General features: G+C 40.0%; 1 protein-coding gene across 5 annotated transcripts in view; it reads right to left on the bottom strand.

Moving 5' to 3' along the window:
* SHLD1 (shieldin complex subunit 1) overlaps nucleotides 1-23,768 on the bottom strand; it is a 102,573-nt gene that overhangs the window by 49,062 nt on the left and 29,743 nt on the right. Inside the window, exon 4 of one of the 5 annotated variants that reach the window (XR_009497667.1) lies at nucleotides 19,832-21,742. The exons of 3 other annotated variants lie outside the window; for them this stretch is intronic. Coding sequence is in view for 1 of the 2 variants with exons in the window: in XM_059897800.1 (XP_059753783.1) it covers nucleotides 21,717-21,742 (26 nt within the window). In the remaining variant the exon portion in view is untranslated. Of the gene's footprint in view, nucleotides 1-19,831; nucleotides 21,743-23,768 lie in introns of those variants that run through there. One more of the 5 variants, XM_059897800.1, reaches the window with a different exon arrangement.

Raw genomic sequence — 23,768 nt, 5'->3', positions numbered from 1 at the left:
CCATTGTGCATTCTTGCCTCCTTTGTGAAAGATAAGGTGACCATATGTGTGTGGGTTTATCTCTGGGCTTTCTATCCTGTTCCACTGATCTATATTTCTGTTTTTGTGCCAGTACCATACTGTCTTGATTAATGTAGCTTTGTAGTATAGTCTGAAGTCAGGTAGCCTGATTCCTCCAGCTCCGTTTTTCTTTCTCAAGAATGTTTTGGCTATTCAGGGTCTTTTGTGTTTCCATACAAACTGTGAAATTTTTTGTTCTAGTTCTGTGAAAAATGCCATTAGTAATTTGATAGGGATTGCACTGAATCTGTAGATTGCTTTGGATAGTATAGTCATTTTCACAATGTTGATTCTTCAAGTCCAAGAACAGGGTATATCTTTCCACCTGTTTGTATTGTCTTTGACTTCTTTCATTAGTGTCTTATAGTTTTCTGCATATAGGTCTTTTGCCTCCTTAGGTGGGGTTTATTCCTAGGTATTTTATTTTTGTTGTTGCAATACTAAACAGGAGTGTTTCCTTAATTTCTCTTTCTGATTTTTCATTGTTAGTGTATAGGAATGCAAGAGATTTCTGTGCATTAATTTTGTATTCTGCTACTTTACCAAATTCATTGATTAGCTCTGGTAGTTCTCTGGTGGCATCTTTAGGATTTTCTATGTATAGTATTGTCATCTGCAAAGAGTGACAGTTTTACTTCTTCTTTTCCAATTTGGATTCCTTTTATTTCTTTTCCTTTTCTGATTGCTGTGGCTAAAACTTCCAAAACTATGTTGAATAATAGTGGTGAGAGTGGACAACCTTGTCTTGTTCCTGATCTTAGAGGAAATGGTTTCAGTTTATCACCACTGAGAATGATATTGACTGTGGGTTTGTCATATATGGCCTTTATTATGTTGAGGTAGGTTCCCTCTATGCCCACTTTCTGGAGACTTTTTATCATAAATGGGTGTTGAATTTTGTCAAAAGGTTTTTCTGCATCTATTGAGATGATCATACGGTTTTTATCCTACAATTTGTTAATATGGTGTATCACATTGATTGATTTGTGTATATTGAAGAATCCTTGCATTCCTGGGATAAACCTCACTTGATCATGGTGTATGATCCTTTTCATGTGCTGTTAGATTCTGTTTGCTAGTATTTTGTTGAGGATTTTTGCATCTATGTTCATCAGTGATATTGGCCTGTAATTTTCTTTTTTTGTGACATCTTTGTTTGGTTTTGGTATCAGGGTGATGGTGGCCTCGTAGAATGAGTTTGGGAGTGTTCCTCCCTCTGCTATATTTTGGAAGAGTTTGAGAAGGAGAGGTGTTAGCTCTTCCCTGAATGTTTGATAGAATTCACCTGTGAAGCCATCTGGCCCTGGGCTTTTGTTTGTTGGAAGATTTTTAATCACAGTTTCAATTTCAGTGCTTGTAATTGGTCTGTTCATATTTTCTATTTCTTCCTGGTTCAATCTTGGAAGTTTGTACTTTTCTAAGAATTTGTCCATTTCTTCCAGGTTGTCCATTTTATTGGCATATAGTTGCTTGTAGGAGTCTCTCACGATCCTTTGTATTTCTGCGGTGTCAGTTGTTACTTCAAGGAGAGCATATCTGTTAATGCTATCAAGATTTACTCTAAACAGTAGTTAGTATTCATTTCATGTAATTAAAATGGGTTGCCCATTTTTGTGCAAACATGTACATTCAGCTCCTTTCTACTATTTAGTTGTACCTCTAGTTCTTTAGTGACTTTTTAAAAAGCTGTCACTTTAATCACTTATGAACACAGTTTTAGAAAGAAGAATCCACCCCAACACTTCTCACCTCCTCTTATGAAAAATTCTTTTATAGTTCCACCTCTGGGAGAACATTCTAATGATGCATGTGCCACAGCTCTGTATCTGCCACTATGGAAACTCATTTAAAAATGCCACCCCCTTAAATTCCTTCATGGCATATTAATTTGATGTTCTAAAACAAACACTTTACCATGAATTAACTCCTGGCAAATAGTAAGATCAACCTAACTAACCTGACTTCTATAGCCCTTCCGCCATCTGTAAATGTGTTTCTTATACATTCTTAAAGGGATCTTTTGTTAGTCATTAGGCTTTATTATAAATATTCTCCACTAAAATCTACTAAATCACTAATATTTAAAATAAAGCAATATAGTTCTCAAGATATGATTCTATTAATGAGAGTATTCATTCACCAAATGCATTGGGTAAGATATGTTATGAGGAAACCCACTATCAGATTGTGAGAGTTAAAAAGTGGGGATGACCTAAACACCCACCAACAGACATCACATCAGATAAAGTATGGTCCAACCATACAGCGGAATACTATGCAGCCACCCAAAATGTGAGATTTACATGTACTAAAATGGCAAGATGCCTTAATATAGCATTAAGTGAATAGAGTAAGATGCAAAATGGTATGTATAGTAAAATCCTATTTGCATTTCTAAAAAACAGATATATGAGCTGTTTGTGTTATGTGTAATATATGTGGTGTATGTGTATGTGTGTATATGTATGTATGTGTAAGTATAACTATATATATGTATATGCTTATAACTGCATAGAAAATATCTGGAAAGATGCACAGAAGTTATTTATGATGATCTCTAGGGAGAAGTACTGAAGAGACACGAGACTTTTATATTTCATTTCATACCCTTCTGTGTTATTTATTTAAATAAATTTTTTAAAAGGATGACTAATGTCTTCATCACTAATATCGTAACAATCATACATATACCAAAGTGGGGACCTCCTTCCAAAAACGTAGCAGCAAGTCTGCAACAAGAAAGATATGTTTTGGATTTTCTCTACAGCTCATTGCCTGAAATCACTAATGGCTTCCAGGGAGCACGAATCCTGAAGCCTGACAAAGAAAGGCTATATCTTTAAAAAGGAAGTCTCCAGGGCACTGCTTTTCCAGTAGTGTTCGCATAATTCTAGGGTTATCTGGCTTGCCAAATTGGGAACATTCCACAGAAATAGGACTCTAACTTATGAAACTGCTTTGAATAATGCAGTATCCTATATATTATTTTCAGAGATATTTTCAGAAGTCAGGAGTTTACACTGTGTTTCTGGATTTTAATTTTTTTAATACCAAAATGATATCATTGTTCCAATTTTAAATCACAATTCAAGCAGAATCAAATGCGGCCAAGAGCTGCCCTTGGCCCAGCATAGGAAAGGGACCCAAGACAGAGAGCACAGCCCTGCGGGGCTGCAGCTGAAAGCAGTGGGCACTGTCCCAGCATGTGGCTGCTACCCAGCTGACTTCTAAGCTAGTGTGCTCATGAACACAATGAGGATTCAAGGCAGAAAATTACAGGTGATGGTTACAGGACAACTCACTTGCTCTCAGGTACTAAAAGCAAGTCTTGCAGTGAAAGACACAATGTGTGGCATTCTAGTGGAGAAGATGGTGACAGAGGGCTGGCAACCATCACTGCCACTCTACACCCTCTCTCACCCCAAGTTACTCAGTTTACATCCCCTGGGTGCACAGAAACAAAAACAGGGGATACAAATCAGGAATGTTGGTACCTTAACTGATCCACACAGCATAGGCAAGATGGCTAGGAGAGTCAATTCTCCCATCACTCTGAAGAGACATAGTGATGCTGAATCTCTCTGTCCATGGCCAGAAGCAGATACTAGAGACCTCAACAGATCCAGGGACAACACTGTGGGCCTCTGTTCCACTTCTATCAAGATTATTGTTTGATTTCTTTTAGCCCTAAATCCAATTCCTTCAGAACTTGGGAAGTAGTTTATCAAAACTCAGGCCTGACTGGTAAGAGTAGAAATGGGCACAAGGCATTTATTGCAGATAATACACTTTCTCACAGTAATACAGGAAAATGATCAGTGCTCTTAACCATCATAAGAGATGGATATATGATAGAAGAAAAAGAGACAAGCAAGTATCTTAATCTTCAACAGGGAGGAAGAAGGTATAATCCAGAAATCTATACATTATGGACCATTGAGCCTGATGCTTAAACAAGAGTTAAAAGTATGGAGGTGAGGACTGTCATTTGTGACACCTGTTGTGTGTCCAACCCCATTGGTTAGGTGTTATTAGCCCCATAAAACAGATGAAAAAACTGAGGCTCAGAGAAGTTCTTAACATGCCTAAGGACACCCAGTAAAAAATGATAAAACCCTTTAAACCCCAAAAGCTGTACTTTCTCCCCATTCAACAGAGAAAAGAAGGTCGCCAGGCCCAGCCATGTGTCCTACAACATTAGGTTCACCTCTGTCTGATCACAAATTTAGCAGACAGTTCAAATATTTACATTCTTACTTTGTTGCCTGCCCCAAAGTACCTTTTTCCTGTCTAAAGAAACTGAAAGATGTACCACTTGTAGAAAGGTCTAATTTCTTTATTTCAAGAAACTAAAAGGGTGATGGGGAACTGATTGATAAAGGACAGTGAGCCGGGGAAACACAGTCATGTTACTGCAGCTTCATGACTGTGAGACCAAGAGTTGAGCGTCAGGTACAGCTTTCCTAGGTCTGGCAAGACAAGATTATCTTCTGGGAGGGAAAGGGGGCATTTGGGGACAGTGTTGTAAGATTTTTGTTTTTCCCTCAGCTGATCGCCATGGGATGCTGCCAGGGTTCCTGCTGCCTGGACTCCACAAGATTTCCCGGGCTGGGCAAAGGCCTTATTCACCACCAGCACATAATTCTCTTTTCAGTAAATAAACTGCCAAAGAGACTTAATATGTGGCATCTCTTGGGTTGTTTGTTGTTTTTCCCTTTGCCTTCAAACACTTCAAGTTTACCAAGTCAATAGGAAACATCTCATGCAAAGCTGAACAAAATCCCGCTTCTAAACATAAATCCCTGTTAGATACACCAGCACATGTATCCACATATCCATGCCAGTGGCAAAATGTCAAGTGCACTGGTCTACAGGGTTAGGTAGGTGACAGACACCTTCATCTAGGGCAATGTCTGCGATGGAATTCCTGTTAGGCCATCACGGAAATGTTCTTGTACACTCCCAGATTGTTTCCAAGACAGTGAAAGATTTTACAGGATGTGGCAGACCCTGAACAAACAAAACTAGCATGCAGGGACCTTAAAGTCACGTAGAAAACACACAAGAGACTGAGTGGAAGACAGATTATTCTTTTAGGGAACTATACTAATGTTTTGCATTAATTTTAATGATCAAGTCATAGGAACAGGCAACTTCCTCTTTTGATTGAGGAGGAAGGAGACAGCCTCCCAAATCCCAGTTAGCAAGCCCACCAACACCTCCTCTTGTCATTGTTGTTTTATTCCTTTAAATGTTAAATCAAGGCCTAGGCTTCTGGCGGGGGTTCCCCCAAAACCACATGCTACATTTGAGGCCCCCTTTTTCCCCCCGTGGGGAAAGTTTTCAGTTTTTCTATCAGATTCTTTTCTTTTTTCTTTTTTTTTCTGGCTGCGCTGCGCGGCTTGCAGGATCTTAGTTCCCTGACCAGAGATTGAACCTGGACCCAGCAGTGAAAGCACCGAGTCCTAACCACTGAACCGCCAGGGAATTCCCCAGATTCTTTCGTTTTAAAAACCATTTTTAAAAAATTGAAGTATAGTTGATGTATAATGTTGTGTTAGCTTCAGGTGTACAGCAAGATGATTCATATATATATATATATATACACACATCTATCTATATATACACATCTATATCTATATGTTCTTTTTCAGATTCTTTTCCATGATAGGTTATTATAAGACATTGAATATAGTTCCCTGTGCTATACAGTAGGTCCTTGTTGTTTATCTATTTTATACATAGCAATGTGTATATGTTAATCCCGAACTCCTAATTTATCTCCCCCTTTGTCTCCGTTATCCCCTTTGGTAATCATAAGTTTGTTTTCAATGACTGTGAGTCTATTTGTTTTGTAAATAAGTTCATTTGTATCATTTTTTTAGATTCTACATAGAAGTGATATCATATAATATTTGTCTTTCTTTGTCTTACTTCACTTCATATGATAATCTCTAGGTCCATCCATGTTTCTGTAAATGGCATTATTTCATTCTTTTTTATGGCTGAGTAATATTCCTTTGTGTATATGTACTACATCTTCTTTATCCATCTATCAGATTTTTGAAGGAATCTTCAGTCAAACAAGGTGAAGAACAAATGTCCTCATACCTCTCTGGTCTTCAAGAATGTTGTGCTGAAATTCAGCCCCTCTTGAGTTACAAGTATTGTGGGCTTATTGAGCATATGCTGAGGGTGAGAATAAGCCCAGGACAGTGAAAAGGGAAGGCCAGGGCTGGTGATCAAGCCAGATGGGAGCCAGAGCAAAAAGTCACCCATTTCCCTTTATCCTGGCCCTGGCCCAGGAGTGTGTGTGACAGAGAACTTGATGGTGTAAGCCTCGGAGGAAACCTCTAGAAGCACTGCTGCTTGAGGGAACCACTTGGGCAATATTGTGTATGGTGGTCACTGACAAAGCTCTGGAGTGAGACTGCCTAGTTCTACCATAGCCTTGGTTAAATAACCTAGCTGGGCCTCAGTTTTCTCAACTCTAAAATGGGGATGAGGGAGTTCCCTGGTGGTCCAGTGGTTAGGACTCTGTGCTTCCACTGCAAGGGGCACGGGTTTGATCCCTGGTTGGGGAACTAAGATCTCACATGCCACACAGCCAAAAAAAAAGAAATCTCTAAAATGGGGATGAAAACAGTATCTCTCCCCTTGCTTATTGAAGGATTACCTGGGATAGGGCCAAGGAAACAATAAATGTCAGCTATTGTGATGACTATTTATAAGTGACTTTATACTCCCTTTGTAATCATTCTTTTGTGTGACCTTTGCAGTGAGCACTTCCTGAGGGTGAGAGATGTATTATAATCTCTATGTTAATTCTTCTTTTTAAGAACTTCCAGCCACATGTCTTAAAAGTATATTCTAAAAAAAAAAAGTATATTCTTAGCTCTGCTACTTAACTATTTCAGAACTTCTATCTTCAAAGGACCAAAGAAAGTTTATCTCATCCACGTTTTTTCCAATATTTTATCTTCTGTAGATATTGCATGAAGTCTACAATGATTTGAACATTTCTAAACTAACAGACAAAATGGCAAAGTGGATTTTCCAACCTCTGCCATTGATAACACTCACTGGCTAAAAATGTCTCATATGTGTGATGCTTTGAACTTCTTTCAGTGCTTTCATAACTACTCTTTATTTTATTTATGTGTTTCTTTACTTACTTATACCCCTACCTTTTCCCATCGAGGACTGAAGGTGGCTTTAAGGACACACAAAATCACAAGATGGCATAAAATAAAGACAGAGCCAAGGAAGAAAAACAAAGAAGAAAGAACACCAAAATCCCTGGGAATTGGGGAGAAAAAGGCCTTGTTCCTATTTCACAGAGAAGGAAACCGGGGCACAGAACCACTAAATGACTTTTGAAGCTGTGTGGGTTAAAAGCTAGAAATATCTGAGACTAAGGCAGTGTTAAAAATGATAACCTGGGACTCTGGAGTATTGGGAAATTAATTCAAAACAAAACAAACTAATGTCAAAGATACACCATCCAGGTCAGCGGAGCTCCAGGGAGAAGTCCTGGGAGCTAGATGCGGATGGAGCTTGGAGGGGAGGTGGTGTAGACAGCCATGATCATAATCGTAGGTACTAACAAAGTGCTGGGCACCATTCTAAGAACTTTCTAAGCATCACCTCATTTAATACCACAGTGCCTTATGACATATATACTAGTATTATTCAGATTTTGTAAATGAGGAAAATGAGGCCCAGAAAGATGAAGTAACTTGACCAAAGTCATGGAGTGAGTACGTGGCAGATTTGGACCCAGGCAGTCTGACCAGAGGCCACTCCTAACCTCCAGTGTCTCCAGAGACCCAATGCAGACAGAGGTCACCAACAGGAAGGCTGGGCCTGGAGGACCAGGGACATCCTTTCTCAAAGCTGAGAGGGTGAGAAGAGCAGGCATGGTGGGTGGGTCAAGAAAGTTGCAAGGAAAAATGAGGACTCAGCTAGAAAAAAAGGGAACTCAGGATCTAAAACCCCAGGCTTCAGTGCCCTTTATTTGGATCCTGCCAGCTTGCTGGGCAGGAGAAATTCCTTAAAGTGACCTCACAAGGGTTCAAGACACTGACTTGTTTCCAAAACCAAATTTATCTCTGAGACAACAGGATGATGATGATGATGATAAATAATAACAACAATGCTTGCTTTTTTCCTATGGTAAGTTTAGAGCCATCATTCAATCAATTAGTATTTATTGAGCACATACTATCTACCAGGCACTGTACTAGGCACACTGACTTTGAACACAGGACTTTAAAGAAGGAGAATTTTTGTCATTTCCATAGCACATTAAATATTTTTTAAACATTAAAAAATTTCTAGGGACTTCCCTGGTGGTCCAGTGGTTAAGACTCTGCCCTTCCAACGCAGGGGGCCTGGGTTCGATCCCTGGTCTGGGAACTAAGATCCCACATGCCACATGGTACGGCCAAAAAAAAAAAAAAGAAATCTAAATTTTAAAATAGAACACCCCTACTTCTCCCAGCTCTAGGGTATTGGTGGCTATCAATCTCCCAGGCTATTCCTATTACAGGACTCTAAAAAATTGCTCTATTTTTGGTACAGGTTCCCTCCTCCTCCCAGTGTCTTTAGGAGCCACTCCACCTCCGCAGTTCCTCCCTGTGCATACTCTGAGCTGTGGCTTCTTCCTTCCGTTAGATCCCCTCTACCTTGGCCTTTTAGGGATCAGTAAAGCTATATGCCAAATACGTCTAATTCTCCCCTCTCCAGGCCACTGACAGGATTGCACTTCCTGGCTTCTTTGTGGAAATGGGGCCACATCATTAGTCTTGGGCAATGAGCTGTGAGTAGAATTCCTGATGCTTGTCACTTCCAGGAGGGATCATTTAACTGCCAATGAGAGGCTCTCTGGAGTTCTTTTTTTTCCCTCTACATGACAATGGCAGCATGTGAGATGGTGGCTAGGTCTCGGGGTGACGAGCCATCCTAACTGCCCAAAATGAACGTGCAACATGAGTAACAAACTATAGAGTTTAAAATCACTTAGATTTGGGGATTGTTTGTTATCACAGCATAACTGACTGACAAAGCCTTTCAGTAAGGCTCAAAGTTTCTGGTCCATAGTTTCTGATCACCCCTTATTTTCCAAGAAAGAGACAGAGATACATAGAGTCATATATAGATATAGTCACAGAAATAATTTTTTCTTATTATTTCTTAGATTTTGAAGTGGGAGGAAGAGGGTAGAACATGCGAAAACCCTACCAGCCATCTCGATCCAATCTCTGTATATAAATGATTTCAATACAAAAGTAAATAGAAGGGCTTCCCTGGTGGCACAGTGGTTAAGAATCCGCCTGCCAATGCAGGGGACATGGGTTCGAGCCCTGGTCCGGGAAGGTCCCACATGCCGTGGAGCAACTAAGCCCGTGTGCCACAACTACTGATCCTGTGCCCTAGAGCCCACGAGCCACAACTACTGAAGCCCGAGTGCCTAGAGCCCGTGCTCCGCAACAAGAGAAGCCACAGCAATCAGAAGCCCGTGCACCGCAACAAAGAGTAGCCCCCGCTCGCTGCAACTAGAGAAAAGCCCGTGTGCAGCAACTACGACCCAATGCAGCCAAAAATAAATAAATAAAATAAATAAATTTTTAAAGAAAAGTAAATAGAAGTTGCAGCTTTAAGAGCCCTTAGATAAATCTCACAATTTGAATCGGAAATATACAGATAAAAGATTTTTTTAATCTATAAAATGAAAGGCACAATAGATGTCTTGGAGTATAAAAAGCAATGTGCTCTGCATGAATTTACAAGACAGCATGGGAAGAATCTTTGCTCTAGCTCAGGGTTTCTCAACCTCTGAACTATTGACATTTGGGGCTGGAAAATTCTCTGTTGCGGGGGAAGGGCCGTCCTGTGCACTGCAGGATATTTAGCATCACCTCTGGCCTCTACCCACTAGATTCCAGTGGCACTGCCCCCAACCCATTTAGACAACCAAAAATGCCTTTAGGCATCGCCAAATATTCCCTGAGGGACAAAGTCACCTTCAGTTGAGAACTTCTGCACTAGCTATGGTCACAAATAGACTTAAACCTTCTCCTACAGACTGGATAACAATTTTCTTTCATAAGAGATTAGATAGTACCATGTTTATGTCCTGACACAATCGGACCCAAAACAAATCAGTCCAGGTTCTGATGTTTAGGCCAATGATGTCTCACCACCTTTTCCAGAATTACTTCTGGGACACAAACCTTGAGCCTGTGAGTGTCCTTTTAAAAGACTTAGACTCAAGGCAAATTTAAAGGAAAGTGAGGTTTACTATGTTGTAAGATGGCCAGTCATCAACACCTTCCCCGCTCTGTATGCCATTCCCGAATCAAGAGTGGAGTCGATTCCTTCCCCCCCTTGAGTTTGAGCTGCTGTGACTGCTTTGACCAGTAGATACAACAGAAGTGAGCCAGGCTCTTGAAAGGACTGGGAGTTTCTGATTTTCTTCTCTTGGAATGCTCACTCTTGGGATTTTCCCTGTAGGAACTCAGCCGCCATGTTGTGAGAAGCCCGGGCCACCTGGGCATGGAAAGGCCACATGCAGGTGCTGCAGCTGACAGCCTACCTGAGCTCCCAGCTGATGGCCATCATCAGCTGTCAGTGATATGGATGAGCAATCTTGAATATTCCAGACCATTCAAGCTCCAGGTGACTGCAACCTCAGCCAACATTACTTGGAGCATAAGAACCATCCACCTGGGACTTCCCTGGTGGTCCAGTGGTAAAGAATCTGCCTTACAATGCAGGGGACACGGGTTCGATCCCTGGTCAGGGAAGTAAGATCTCACATGCTGCAGGGCAACTAAGCCCACGCGCCACAACCACAGAGCCCATGTGCCCTAGAGCCTGCACGCCACAACTAAAGAGAAGCCCGCATGCTGCAGTGAAAAGCCTATGCACCGCAACAAAAGATCCTGCATGCCTCAACAAAGATCCTGCATGCCACAACTAAGACCCGACCCAGCCAAAAATAAAAATAAATAAATGATAAATAAATCTTTTTTAAAAAAGAAAAGAACCATCCATCTGAATCAAGTCAACCCACAAAATTGTGAGAGATAATAAAATGGTGTTTCAAACCACTAAGTTTGGGAGGAGCTGGGCAGCAACATAATCAAAACATGACCTCAGATCCAACTGTTGTTAGTGACAGAGACCAGACGGGTCACATATACATGTGAGACAGGCATAATGTTCAAGGAGTGGCCCAGGAAATAGTGAGTGGAGAAGCCTGTGACAATGGCAGGGTCTAGGATTGCATGGCCAGGAGTGTGAAATTCCCGACTATCTCAGAGATGTCAGTGAAATCAAGTGATTGAATGTGAATGAGTGGCAAAGTAGAAGGTGACCTGCTAAACAAATGTAGACATGTCTTCGAATACTATTCCCTGGAATGTACAATTTTACATGACCATCATCATGGCAGATATTATTAATAGTGTGTCTAGCATGAGTGAACACTGTACTGGGTACTTTACATACATTATCCTTAATCCTTGAAACAGTCTTGGAAGATAAGCATACTTGTCTCTTCCTCCACCCTCCCCCTTCTCTAACACCCTTCCTGCTTCCTTCTTTTATCAAGAGGGTAGTTTAAAAATTTTTTAAATCGCATCATATACTGTTAGATGAAAGAAAGCTTCCTGTCACTACTTTGAGCAAAACACAGAATCCAGAGCTCTGTTTTTGTTTTTCTTCCCAGGTCTTAATATGCTGAAAGACACTCGATAATCCTTTTTAGGTTCCGGGCTGGTTGCAAACAACTTCAACTTCTCATGCCTGTTGAAGGTTAATATTTGAAAAGTTATATGTAAGTTTGTAGTCTAATACTGGGAGATACCAAGTATCTTTCAACTCACCTCCCATGTTCTAACTCACCCTGCAATTGTTCACTGAGTGCCTACCACATGGGTACACATCATGTCACCTCCTCACTAGATGAAATCTAGAGACAGATCACAAGTAGGAAGATTCTATTTGGAAGGACTTAAACAGCTTCAGGTAGTGGCAAGGGTTGTGGCCACAATCTAGCAGTAGGAAAGACATTTACTTTCTACCATTCTGTAAAGCTCCTGGATATTCAATACAAGACACAGTATTCAAAACAGAGCATGCACTTATTCAGTGCTTACTGGATGAATAAAAAGCATTAAATAGACAGTAACGTGAATGTGTGGAAATAATGTAAGACAACTGAGTTCACTGTATAGAATAAGTATGATTATCTGATATTATTAGTTCATACTGACCCCACAAAATTCACTTGAATGTATAAAAAATTCTCATTTATAGCATTATATAGCCAATTCCAAATTTGTTTTTCCCAATTTCTGAATCCTGCCAATTTCTATATTTTTTCAGGCTGCTATTATCTTGGGGTAGTTGCAGGGAGTTATCACATAATCCACATCCATGAGCTCCAAGTTTGAGAGACAGCACATTTTGATCACCCATTCTTTGAAGGAAGAAATCATGATTAGCCATGGACTTGGCCACAAAGATCAATAATCTTCTCATCTTCACAAAGTAACTCAAATTCAAATTTAGGAAATTAGCTGAGAGTTTATAGGCAGAGGTAAAGCAGTAGGAAACTCTAGGGTATCTGAGATGTACCATAAAAGGAAAAACTCAGCTGGGACCACTTTAAATCATAACTGAGCAATTACCGATTCCTTATTATGACTATTTCTCTCTATATTTTTATTAATAATATATTAAAAATAACTATAGCCAACTGGGCAATTTAAAAAAAAATAATTTAAAACTCTACAGGTAATTTTGAGAACACTCACAATAAGAAAACTGAGGTCTAGTAATAAAGTTATAAAAATGTTTCCTCTAAGATTTGATTAAATTTGGTATTACTGCTCTTCTGCCATAAATGTAAAATAAGATGCTAATTTCTAACCCCTGAGTAATATTTTTTAGTGTCACCAGAATGTAATAGATTCAACAGCTAATCTTTTCATAGAGGATTCTGACATGGAAAAATAAGAAGATAACTGCTCTTTTCTTTTTTAAAATTTATTTATTTATTTTATTTTTGGCTGCATTGGGTCTTCGTTGCTGCGCACAGGCCTTCTCTAGTTGCGGCGAGCAGGGGCTACTCTTGGTTGCAGTGCGTGGGCTTCTCATTACGGTGGCTTCTCTTTTTGCACAGCACAGGCTCTAGGCGCGTGGGCTTCAGTAGTTGGGGCACACGGGCTCAGTAGTTGTGGCTTGCGGGCTCTAGAGTGCAGGCTCAGTAGTTGTGGCACACGGGCTTAGCTGCTCCGTGGAACATGGGATCTTCCCGGACCAGGGCTCGAACCCGTGTCCCCTGCACTGGCAGGCGGATTCTTAACCACTGCTCCACCAGGGAAGTCCCAACTACTCTTTTTATGAATGAATTTGTTCATTTTATTTGTTCTGTGTAGCCTTGAAAGTTACACTGCCTGATTTTGTCCCCTCTTATTTTAAGTTTTATTTAAGATTTTGCATATCTTATTTTCCCAACTAGACCATCAACTCCTTGTGTACAGGAATCATGTATTCTGACTATTTTATATCAACCTCAATCTATAGCATGGAGCTTGACATAAAGACAACAATCTAAAAAACTGTTTCATTTGACTAGTTAGACCTGTAAAAAACATGCCATGTAATACATTCTCACAGACCCAGCTATGCTTAAAGCCACCTCAAATTAATTGAGAGCCTTCATCATAAGATTATTTGTAAAGACTACTTAGGAGCATCTGCAAATACTAATCAAAGCACGTTGCAAATGAGAAGGCATCTGTTGACAAACACAACATTTGAAATGAAGAGTTTATATGAGAATAGGATTAGATGATTTGCCTAAAAATATATCCAAAGTTAGTGGGCTTCCCTGGTGGCGCAGTGGTTAAGAATCCTCCTGCCAATGCTAAGGGACACAGGTTCGAGCCCTGGTCTGGGAAGATCCCACATGCCGCGGAGCAACTAAGCCCGTACGCCAGAGCTACTGAGCCTGCGCTCTAGAGCCTGTGCTCTGCAACAAGAGAAGCCACCGCAATAAAAAGCCCGTGCACCGCAACGAAGAGTAGCCCCCGCTCACCGCAGCTAGAGAAAGCCCACGCAGCAACAAAGACCCAACGCAGCCGAAAATAAAAATAAATAAATTAAAAAATATATATATATATCCAAAGTTAGTAGAAAACATATATATTAATAGCAAATGCTAGGAAGTAATTCTACAGATACTTTGGGTCAGTGTTAATAACTTCTCTGTAAGGGCTCTGTCCAGTACAAATCCATTTTTTTGCCCAGTACTGAGCAACATGAAGGAGGACAAGGCTTGGTCTCCTCCTGAAAGGAATTCAGTAACGAAGACATGCGAGTCCAGAAACATCCCGAGTGGCGGTGCTAGTTCTAACAGCAGCAGCTGTAATGGCTGCCACTCAGCGTGCTAAGCTCCAGGTGCCTCACTCAATTCTCCGGACAACCTAGGAAACAGGCATTCTTAATCTACCAATGAGGAAACTGAGCAAAGCAAAGTACAGCAACTTGCCCAAGGTCAGAAAGCTAGTAGGTATAGAATCAAGGTCAAACCCAAACTACTCTGGCTCTCAAACCAAAAATAAAGAATACAGTTTTTTTTTTTTTTTTAAAGTCAGGACACCATTTAAAACCAGAGGGAAAAGGATACAAGTAAATAAATAGCATTAAGACAACTGGATCCCATTTGGAATAATAAAGCTATCACCTTGTCCCACACCTTTCACCAAAATAAAGATTTCAAAGTACAAAAAAAACTAAACCTTAAAAATTCCAGGAGGGACTTCCCTGGAGGTCCAGTGGTTAAGACTCCACGCTTCCACTGCAGGGGGCACAGGTTCGATCCCTGGTTGAGGAACTAAGATCCTGCGTGCCATGTAGCACAGTCAAATAATAATAATAATAATAATAATAATAATAATAATAATAATACCAGGAGGTATCTATTTATATAATCTTGGGAGTGAGAATGATTTTCTAAATATTACACCAAAGTAGAAGCACTGATTGATAAAACTAACTACATAAGAACCTAAAATCTCTCACATCAATAAAACAATGTATTTATTTGTAATTATCAGAACTTGGAGATGAACTAATGGCCATTAATAGGGAGATAGTTAAAATATTATAGGATATTTGCACTCCACAATACTATGCAGACATTAAAAGGACTGAAGTATTAACATTTAATAATGGCTGTTATAGAATGTGGTATTTTAAAAGACAAGATGTAGAACAATATGTTTTTGTTAGAGATATTTTGGGTAAAAATTGTGCATAAACAACTGTACTAAAATACATAGTTCACATGCACAGATTTACCCACACTGAGACATATTTATGGGTACACTACCAAAAACCAAATACACGCAACATTACTGGTTACCACTAGGACGTAGAAAGGGGAGAGTGAGAATAGAGAATGTCCCATTTCTACTTCCTTTTGGTCTTCAGTATTTTAATTTTTTTGAAAAAAGTACATATTACTTTGGTCACTTTAAAGAAAACAAACTTTAATCAATACATATAATTAATAATCAATACATTAAAATTAAAAGGCAAAACTGGAAAAAAATAACTGCATTCCCGATGTATAGAGAACTTTCACAAATTAGTAAGAAAAGATGAAAATTCTAATAGAAAACAGGCGATTCATAGAAGAAAAAACATGTCCAAGAAAACACAATCAGAGAAAAGCAAATTAAAACAAGAAATCATTTTTTGCCTATAATAGAATTATCAAAGTATTTTAAAATTATACTAGTGTTGATGTCTTGAAAAAAGTGATTTTTTTGGCCCCCAAAGCACTGTATATAAGTGGTATCAAACTCTATGTATCCTTCTGCAACTTGCTTTTTTTGCTCACTATTAATGATTTATATAAGTTGACACTGTGGGTAATAATGATACAGGTAGCTCTTGTTCATTCATCTTAACTGCTACATCATATTCTGTTATACATTTACCTTAATTTGTTTACCCATTCTCCTCTGGTGGACATTACTTTGTGTCCATTTTTTCCTTCTGTTTTAAACAATGTTGCAATAAATATTGCTATAAATGTAGGCGCACAGGTGCTAAGATTTCTCTCTTGGATATTTACTGAGAAGAGTAAACTGAATAGGTGGAGCAAAGACTATGAGCATCTTCACTTTGCTCTCCAAGGACTTATACCAACTGACTCTACCAACCATAGAGGAATTTCATTCCTCTACATCTCCATCAACAGCTGTATTGTCAGATTTTAACTTCTGCTTAGGTGGTAAATGTAAAATGGTATCTCATTGTTGTTTTATTTTGCAATTTCTTTGATTACTAGTGAGGCTGATTTATATGTTTGTTGGTCATTTGGGGTTTTTTTCTTCTGTGAATTGCCTCCATTTTTTTTTTTTTTTTTTGAAAAAAGTGATTTTTATCCCTTTCGTTCTGGAGAACAAACAAGCAATGCGTATTAAAAAATTTATTGTATTACAGCAATTTTTCTTATAGGAACATAGCTTGAAGAACAATTTAAGGTATATACAAGGGTTTAACCATAAGGATGTTGAACACAGCCCTTTATAATAGCAGAACATTAGAAACAGTGAAAATGATCAAAGATAGGCAACTGTTTATTTGTATAATGATTTTAAAAGTTGTTTCAGAGAAATATAAGGCACAACAAGGAAAAGGTGATCTGACAAGCATTTTAAAAGAAAAAGGACCAGTATTTCTTGAGATGTCCAACAGATTTTTTTCACAGGAAGTTTTATTGAAAAGCCTGAGAAATAATGCAGATAGATCCTGTGAACATCTACCCACTTTCTCCTAATGTATTGTACTTCAAACTGTATATTGACATTGATAAATCCAACCATCTTATTTATATTTCTCAGTTTTACTTAAAATCATTTATGTGTATCTATACGATTTTATCACATGTGTAGATTCACACATCCACAATCACCATCAAGATACAGAATATTTCCCTCACCACAAGCATCCCTCATGTTGCCCTTTATAACCAGGCCCACATCCTTCTGCCCACCCCAATCCCTGGTGTCCACTAATCTGTTCTGAAATTTCTAAAAATACTGTCATTTCAAAAATATTATATAAATGGAATACAGTATGTAGCCTCTGGGAATTAGCTGTTTTTTCCCATGCAGCCTAATTCCCTGGAGATTCACCCAAGCTATTGTGTGTATGGCTAGTTCATTCCTCTTTACTGCAGAGCAGTGTTTCATGGTATAAATGCACCACAATTTAACAATTCTCCTATTGAAGGATAACTGGGCAGTTCAAGTTTTTAGCTATTATGAATAAACCTGCTATGAACATTCATGTACAGGTTTTTGCACAAATCTAAGTTTTCAGTTCTCTCAGATTAAATGTCCAAGAGTGCAATTACTGGATCATGTGGTAATTGCATGTTTAGTTTTATATAAGAACCTGCCAAACCATTTTCCAGAGTGGCTGAACCATTTTACATTCCCACCAGCAATGTATGAATGATCCAGTTTCTCTACCTCCTCACCAGCATTTGGTGCTGTCATTATTTTTTATCTCAGCATTCTGATAGGTATCATTATGGTTTTAGTTTGTAGTTCCCTGTGGCTAATGATGTTGAACATATTTTCACGTGCTTATTTGCCATCTGGATATCCCCTTCAGATAAATGTCTCTTTGTGTCTTTTGCCCATTTTCTAATTGGATTATTTTTTTCTGTTGAGTTTTGAGAGGTTTCTACATACTCTAGAGATACTGGTCCTTTGTCCGATATCAGATTTGCAAATACTTCTCCCAGTGTGTATCTTATCTTTTCATCTTCATCATGTGGGCTTTCAGAGAGCAAAAGGTTTTAATTTTGATGAGGTTCAATTCATCAGTTTTTTGGCTGTTGTATTTTTCATTCTACTATTTACATTTGCTCTTTTTCTAATTCTTTGCTGAGATTTTCTATTTTTCATTTATTTCCAGAGAATTTGTAATTGATTGTCAAGCATTTTTATGTTGGTTGCTTTAAAACCCTTATCATTTAATTCCAAATCAGTGTGATTCATCTCACTGTTGGTGTCTGTGACTGCTTCTTCATTCAAGTTGTGACTTTTCAGTTCTTGGTTTGACAGGAGATTTGGGGTTGTATCCTGAACATTTGTACACTATGTTTAGAGACTATTCTTTTTAGGGAATCTTGGTCCTATTTAAATCCTTCATTTTAGCAAGCAGCCATTCTCTTTAGGTTCAGCACTCAGGTTCTGGCCTGCTTTCATGGGCTGCGGTCTAATTTTCAGAGACTCTGCTGTTCATTGTGGTTTGGCTGGTGCTGCTGAGGCCCCCACAGGTCCCTGCTGGTATTGTCTGAGGGCCTGGCCTGGCCTGTAGGTGGTCCTTGGCAGGGGGAGATCTCAGGCCCCTGGGCAGGCTTCCCAGGCAGGACTGCTTGTTGAGGTGGGGTTCCCCTTTACAGTGCCCCCCTCTTTGCTGCTCCCCATCTGCCCGAGTGAATGTGGGTAAAGGAGGGGAGTCTCAGGCCCATGAAGATAAAGGGACTTCCCAGGCTGGGTCACTTGCAGTGCTGGCAGAATCCCCCTGTTTGTGCCTCCTGGATGCCTAGGTCTGGCTTAGTAGGGGAGGGGCATCTCGGGCCCAGTGGAGGAGAGTGCTTCCCCTGGTCACTTATTGCTACGGGTCTCCTATAGGCTCCCCCTTGCTGGGTGCTGGGTTCTCCTGATGATGTTGGATAGACAACCAGTCAATCATGGGGCGAGAGGAGCCTATGTGACCCCTTCTTGTTGCTAGATGTAGGTCAGGGTACACTGGTCCTGGCCACCTTCTCTATGCTGTTCCTTCAGTCCTGGGGCCCCCAAACCAATTCATCTTCTTCTTACCACTGCAAATGGTCTACTTTGGATGCCACTTGCGTTTCCAGGACTATAGTTGTACTTAGCAGAGAAAAGCAGGGAGAAATAGGTCTACACTATTTTGTCAGATTACAAAAGATTTTTAAAATCTCTTACCTTTTAATGCTCCTATAATTTCATCAAATAAGGCATATTTAAATCCTTTGATCTTATCTTTTCAGAAGAAAACATAACATTTACTTGGCAAATGTGCAAAAAAAAAATCAGATAGCATTTTTTATATCTGTATTCCACCCTGTAATCAATCAAGCAAGATATGTGAAAAAGTGTCCTCAAATTATATAACAACATGTGCAATAACTAGGCCTAATTAATAAGTTAGCTTCTCAGACTTTGAGTAAAATAATCTCTAACAACTTTAAGTTTTAAGATGAAAAAAACTCTGCAAAGAATGAATTACAAAGGCTTAACACATATGGTACATTTAAATTCTTTTTCTCTGTAAGGCTCAGGAACATGAAAAAAGTGGCCACAAGAGGGCAGCAGACTCCAACTCTGCCCCATAGCAACAGCCTGCCAAGCAGGTGTCCAGGCTCCAGACCCAGAGTAGCTGCTTAAGTATTACTGGCTAAAACCACGGGATATTATTTTAACCCATTCTCCCCTTATACTTTACTTCTAAAATGCCACTGGTCCACGGATAAGGTCCTCATCTTTTTATCTATACTGTGCTTAACATGCCCCAATATTTTCCAAAAAGTTCTTTGTAAAAGAAAATTCTGGACATAACAATTACTGAATACATTGTAAAGAAATGAAGTTAAACCTCTTTCCTTGTTTGTTTTTAGAATTTATTTTAATTTTCCACTCATTTGTATTATTTTGTAAGCAGGAAAAAACTCACAATACTATAAAATATAAGAATACAGTTTTCTTAAGAAAATAGCTTTAAAAGACAGTCTTTAGGGGTATCCTTATAACTGTAATCTCATGTACTACAATTAGAGAGATTTTTTTGCTGAAAAAAAAAAAATGAAGGAAACAACATACTTTCTTCATGATGGGGAAATGTAGTGATAATTTTCTACTCTCAGTAGCATTATAGCTCCTCACATATATTCATTTCTTGGCTGTTTTCTTGACTTTTTAAAAAATTTTTTATTTATTTGGTTGTGTTGGGTCTTCGTTGCTGCATGCGGGCTTTCTCTAGTTGCATTGAGTGGGGGCTACTCTTCGTTGCGGTGCGTGGGCTTCTCATTGCGGTGGTTTCTCTTGTTGCGGAGCTCAGGCTTTAGGCGTGCGGGCTTCAATAGTTGTGGCACGCAGGCTCAGCAGTTGTGGTGCACGGGCTTAGTTGCTCCGCAGCATGTGGGATCTTCCCGGGCCAGGGATCCAACCCGTGTCCCCTGCATTGGCAGGCGGATTCTTAACCACTGCGCCACCAGGGAAGTCCTTCAAAGAAAAAAAGCTGGGGGCTTTAGAGAGAGACCAGTCTGGGCTAGTCTGAACACTTTTCATATGAGAGTTGAGCAAATCTGCAGGGCTTATGTGAGAGTACATGCTATTTTCTTTTTACTTATTTTTGGCTGCGTTGGATCTTCGTTGCTGTGCATGGGCTTTCTCTAGCTGCGGCGAGCGGGAGCTACTCTTCTTTGCGGTGCCGGGCTTCTCATTGTGGTGGCTTCTCTTGTTGCGGAGCATGGACTCTAGGTGCGCGGGCTTCAGTAGCTGTGGCTCACGGGCTCAGTTGTTGTGGCTCGTGGGCTCTAGAGCACAGGCTCAGTAGTTGTGGTGCATGGGCTTAGTTGCTCCGCGGCATATGGGATCTTCCCAGACCAGGGCTCAAACCCGTGTCCCCTGCATTGGCAGGCAGGTTCTTAACCACTACGCCACCAGGGAAGTCCCATATGTACTATTTAACTTAGAATCTTTTTTGTCCTATAGTACACATAAGCTCAATCACAGCTTAAATTTGATGGTAAAGTTATAAACTGGTGAACAAGGTACCGTGATACTTGATATCTATTTTAAAATCTTGTCAAATTTCACTTAAGTGTGTTGTTCATTTATTCAACCACCCTCCGCTGAGCACCTACTATGTGACAGGCACTGTACCCTTATTCCTTACAGGCCAGGGTTCAGGTCTGGACAATGTCTGCAACAGGCACTGTTCTTAGACCAGGCAGAGAGCAAAACAAGAACCCACACAGGGAAGCACCAGGCTCCCAGGAATGAATTAAAAAACACTTATCCTTGCAAGTTATGTGCCAGTAAGATGGGTTTTTGTAACTTTGAGCATGTTAGCAAGACCTAGCTCCATCAAAAACTCCAGGGAGCTGGCGGGTTGGGAAACAGCAGCCACTCAGCAAACAAAGAGCATGATTTACAGCTTCAAAGGGCAAAGAGCCAAGAATAAGAAGAGTTCCGGGTCCAGATGAGAAAATCTTTTCTGGACAGAAAGAGTTATTGAGAGTTCCATCCATTCCAGCAAAGTTAAAAAACCATGACTTCATTTTCTTCCTTCAGTTTTAACATAAGAAGTTGGAACCTGCCTGGTGTGAGAAATTTATCTGAAAAGGCAATGCCTTCTTTCCGATAGGTCTACAGGTAGGTAGAGCTTCTTCAGTGATGGGAAGATGAGAGGCTGAAAGGGGAGCTCAGTGGGCAGCGGACACAATGCTGGTCAATGAACCAGAGTCCTGGTGGCCTGAGACGGTGCTGAGACTGGTGTGAAGATATTCAGAGTTAGCAGAAAGAGGCTCACAAGGACTTTCCAGAAGAGGTAACTGCAAATATTTAAGACAATATTTATTACTTAGTACTTACTCATACCTTGATGTTTGCATTTCTTTAAAGTTCTGCCTTGAAGTCAATGTAACCCAGATTTGAGTCTCAGTTTTCCACAGTTTGCGGGATAAAATATTAATATGTTACATGTTAACCTTTCTATGAGTCCATTTCCTCATGGGTAACATGGAGATCATAACATTATTTACTTATTGGGGTGGTTGTGAGAATCAGAAGGAACAATGCATGTAAAACGCATAGCACAGTGCCTGGAATGCAAGTGTACAATAAATGATAAACTACTGATCTTCCTGTCTCCCCTTAATTTTTTTTGTTTTTTTTATTTGGCTGTGCTGTGCGGCTTGCGGGATCTTAGTTCCCTGACCAGGGATCGAACTAGGGCTCCGGCAGTGAAAGCACCAAGTCCTAACCACTGGACTGCCAAGGAATTCCGTCTCCCCTTAATTGTATATGATCTTCTTTGTCCTACCAATATATGACAATGAATGCGACTAGTGATGGTGTATGTTTGACTGTTTCCACCGAGTTGTTTCCTCAGATTGTAAGAAGACACAGCTGAGTGATGTCAGGAATGAATGTTCACTTGGAGAAGCCCCTGAAGAGAGCTATATGGTCAGGCCACGGGGCCACCGCTGTACGCCTGGACTGAAGAGTAAATGCCTGTTGGTGTAGCTCTCGACAGGAACACAGCCTGTCTTTAAAAACTGTAACTGCAGGCAGAGTGCACAGAAGTAAACAAGCCTCTTCTCCCACAGCAAGTGTCCTTGACACTCAAAACTAAGGATGATGAGAGATGGCACAGATCACAAATAGCATTCCTGAGCCTTAAAAATAATTCTACTCAGGCTTCGCTGGTGGCACAGTGGTTAAGAATCCGCCTGCCAATGCAGGGGACAAGGGTTTGATCCCTGGTCCGGGAAGATCCCACATGCCTCAGAGCAACTATGCCCATGTGCCACAACTACTGAGCCTGTACTCTAGAACCCATGAGCCACAACTACTGAAGCCAGTGAGCCTACTCAAACTGTTATCACCTCTACTGACTATTTAACATTGTCTACAATTTAGCAGGCTAAAATACAGAACTATATGTATGTATGTATATATATATACATATATATATATATATACATATATATGTATATATATATATATATATATTTTTTTAAGGGATAGAAAAGTCACAGTTAGAAGTAGTCTGTAAAGAGGGTCTCCAAGGAAATAGGAGTTGCCAGGTCACTATGTGACTTTGGGTGACTTTCTTCAATATCCTGGGGTTCAACTTCCCCTTGTAGAAAATGAGACAACTAGGAGACCTTGGTGGTTTTCAAACCTTTTTTTTGGCCCTGACATCCTTTCTTCCGATGAATGATTATCTGGAAGCCCACAGTGTAAATAAGCTAATACGGATGAGCAAGAGTGGAGAGTCCAGGGCTCACTACTGTCTCCCAGTCCTGACCTGTAGCTCTCAAAGAGCTGCCTGGAGCACAGTTTGGGCACACTGGCCCAGAAGCTGTACCATTCTCTAACTCTGTGGGCCTTAATCATGTACACTTAGGGTTTACCCTTCACTCCTTGGGCCACACAATTAGGACACATTGCTGCCTTCCAACAGTGGCAAGAAAAGAGTTCAAAACCCGTTTAGAACCTGAAAATTAAGCCTAGTTGGCTGAATCTGCATAACTCAATCCAGGAAGTGGTAACAAAATGCAGAGATGCATTGCCATGAAGAATACTCAAACTTCCCAAGTAAAACCCATCAACTTGATATGTGATAGGAAGTTTCAGATTTTGTTCTATGATTTGTCAGAGAATTGGCTCATCAGTCTCCTTCTTTCCCTTCCTGACTGTATCTTAGGTCCAGTTTAGAGGAGGCTGTGTCATTAGCTACTAGGTTGGGTACTATTTAATGCAGCTATAAAGAAAATGTCTTTAACATTATTTCCATGTCTGAAATATACCCTGACTCCTGTTTAAAATGACAACACCACATCCAAAATTCTA

This window comes from Balaenoptera ricei, chromosome 15 (assembly GCF_028023285.1).
Source record: "Balaenoptera ricei isolate mBalRic1 chromosome 15, mBalRic1.hap2, whole genome shotgun sequence".
In the NCBI taxonomy this organism is placed as follows: Eukaryota; Metazoa; Chordata; class Mammalia; order Artiodactyla; family Balaenopteridae; genus Balaenoptera; species Balaenoptera ricei.
The sequence above is the reverse complement of the archived record's forward strand: the minus strand, read 5'-3'. Positions and strand labels throughout refer to the sequence as shown.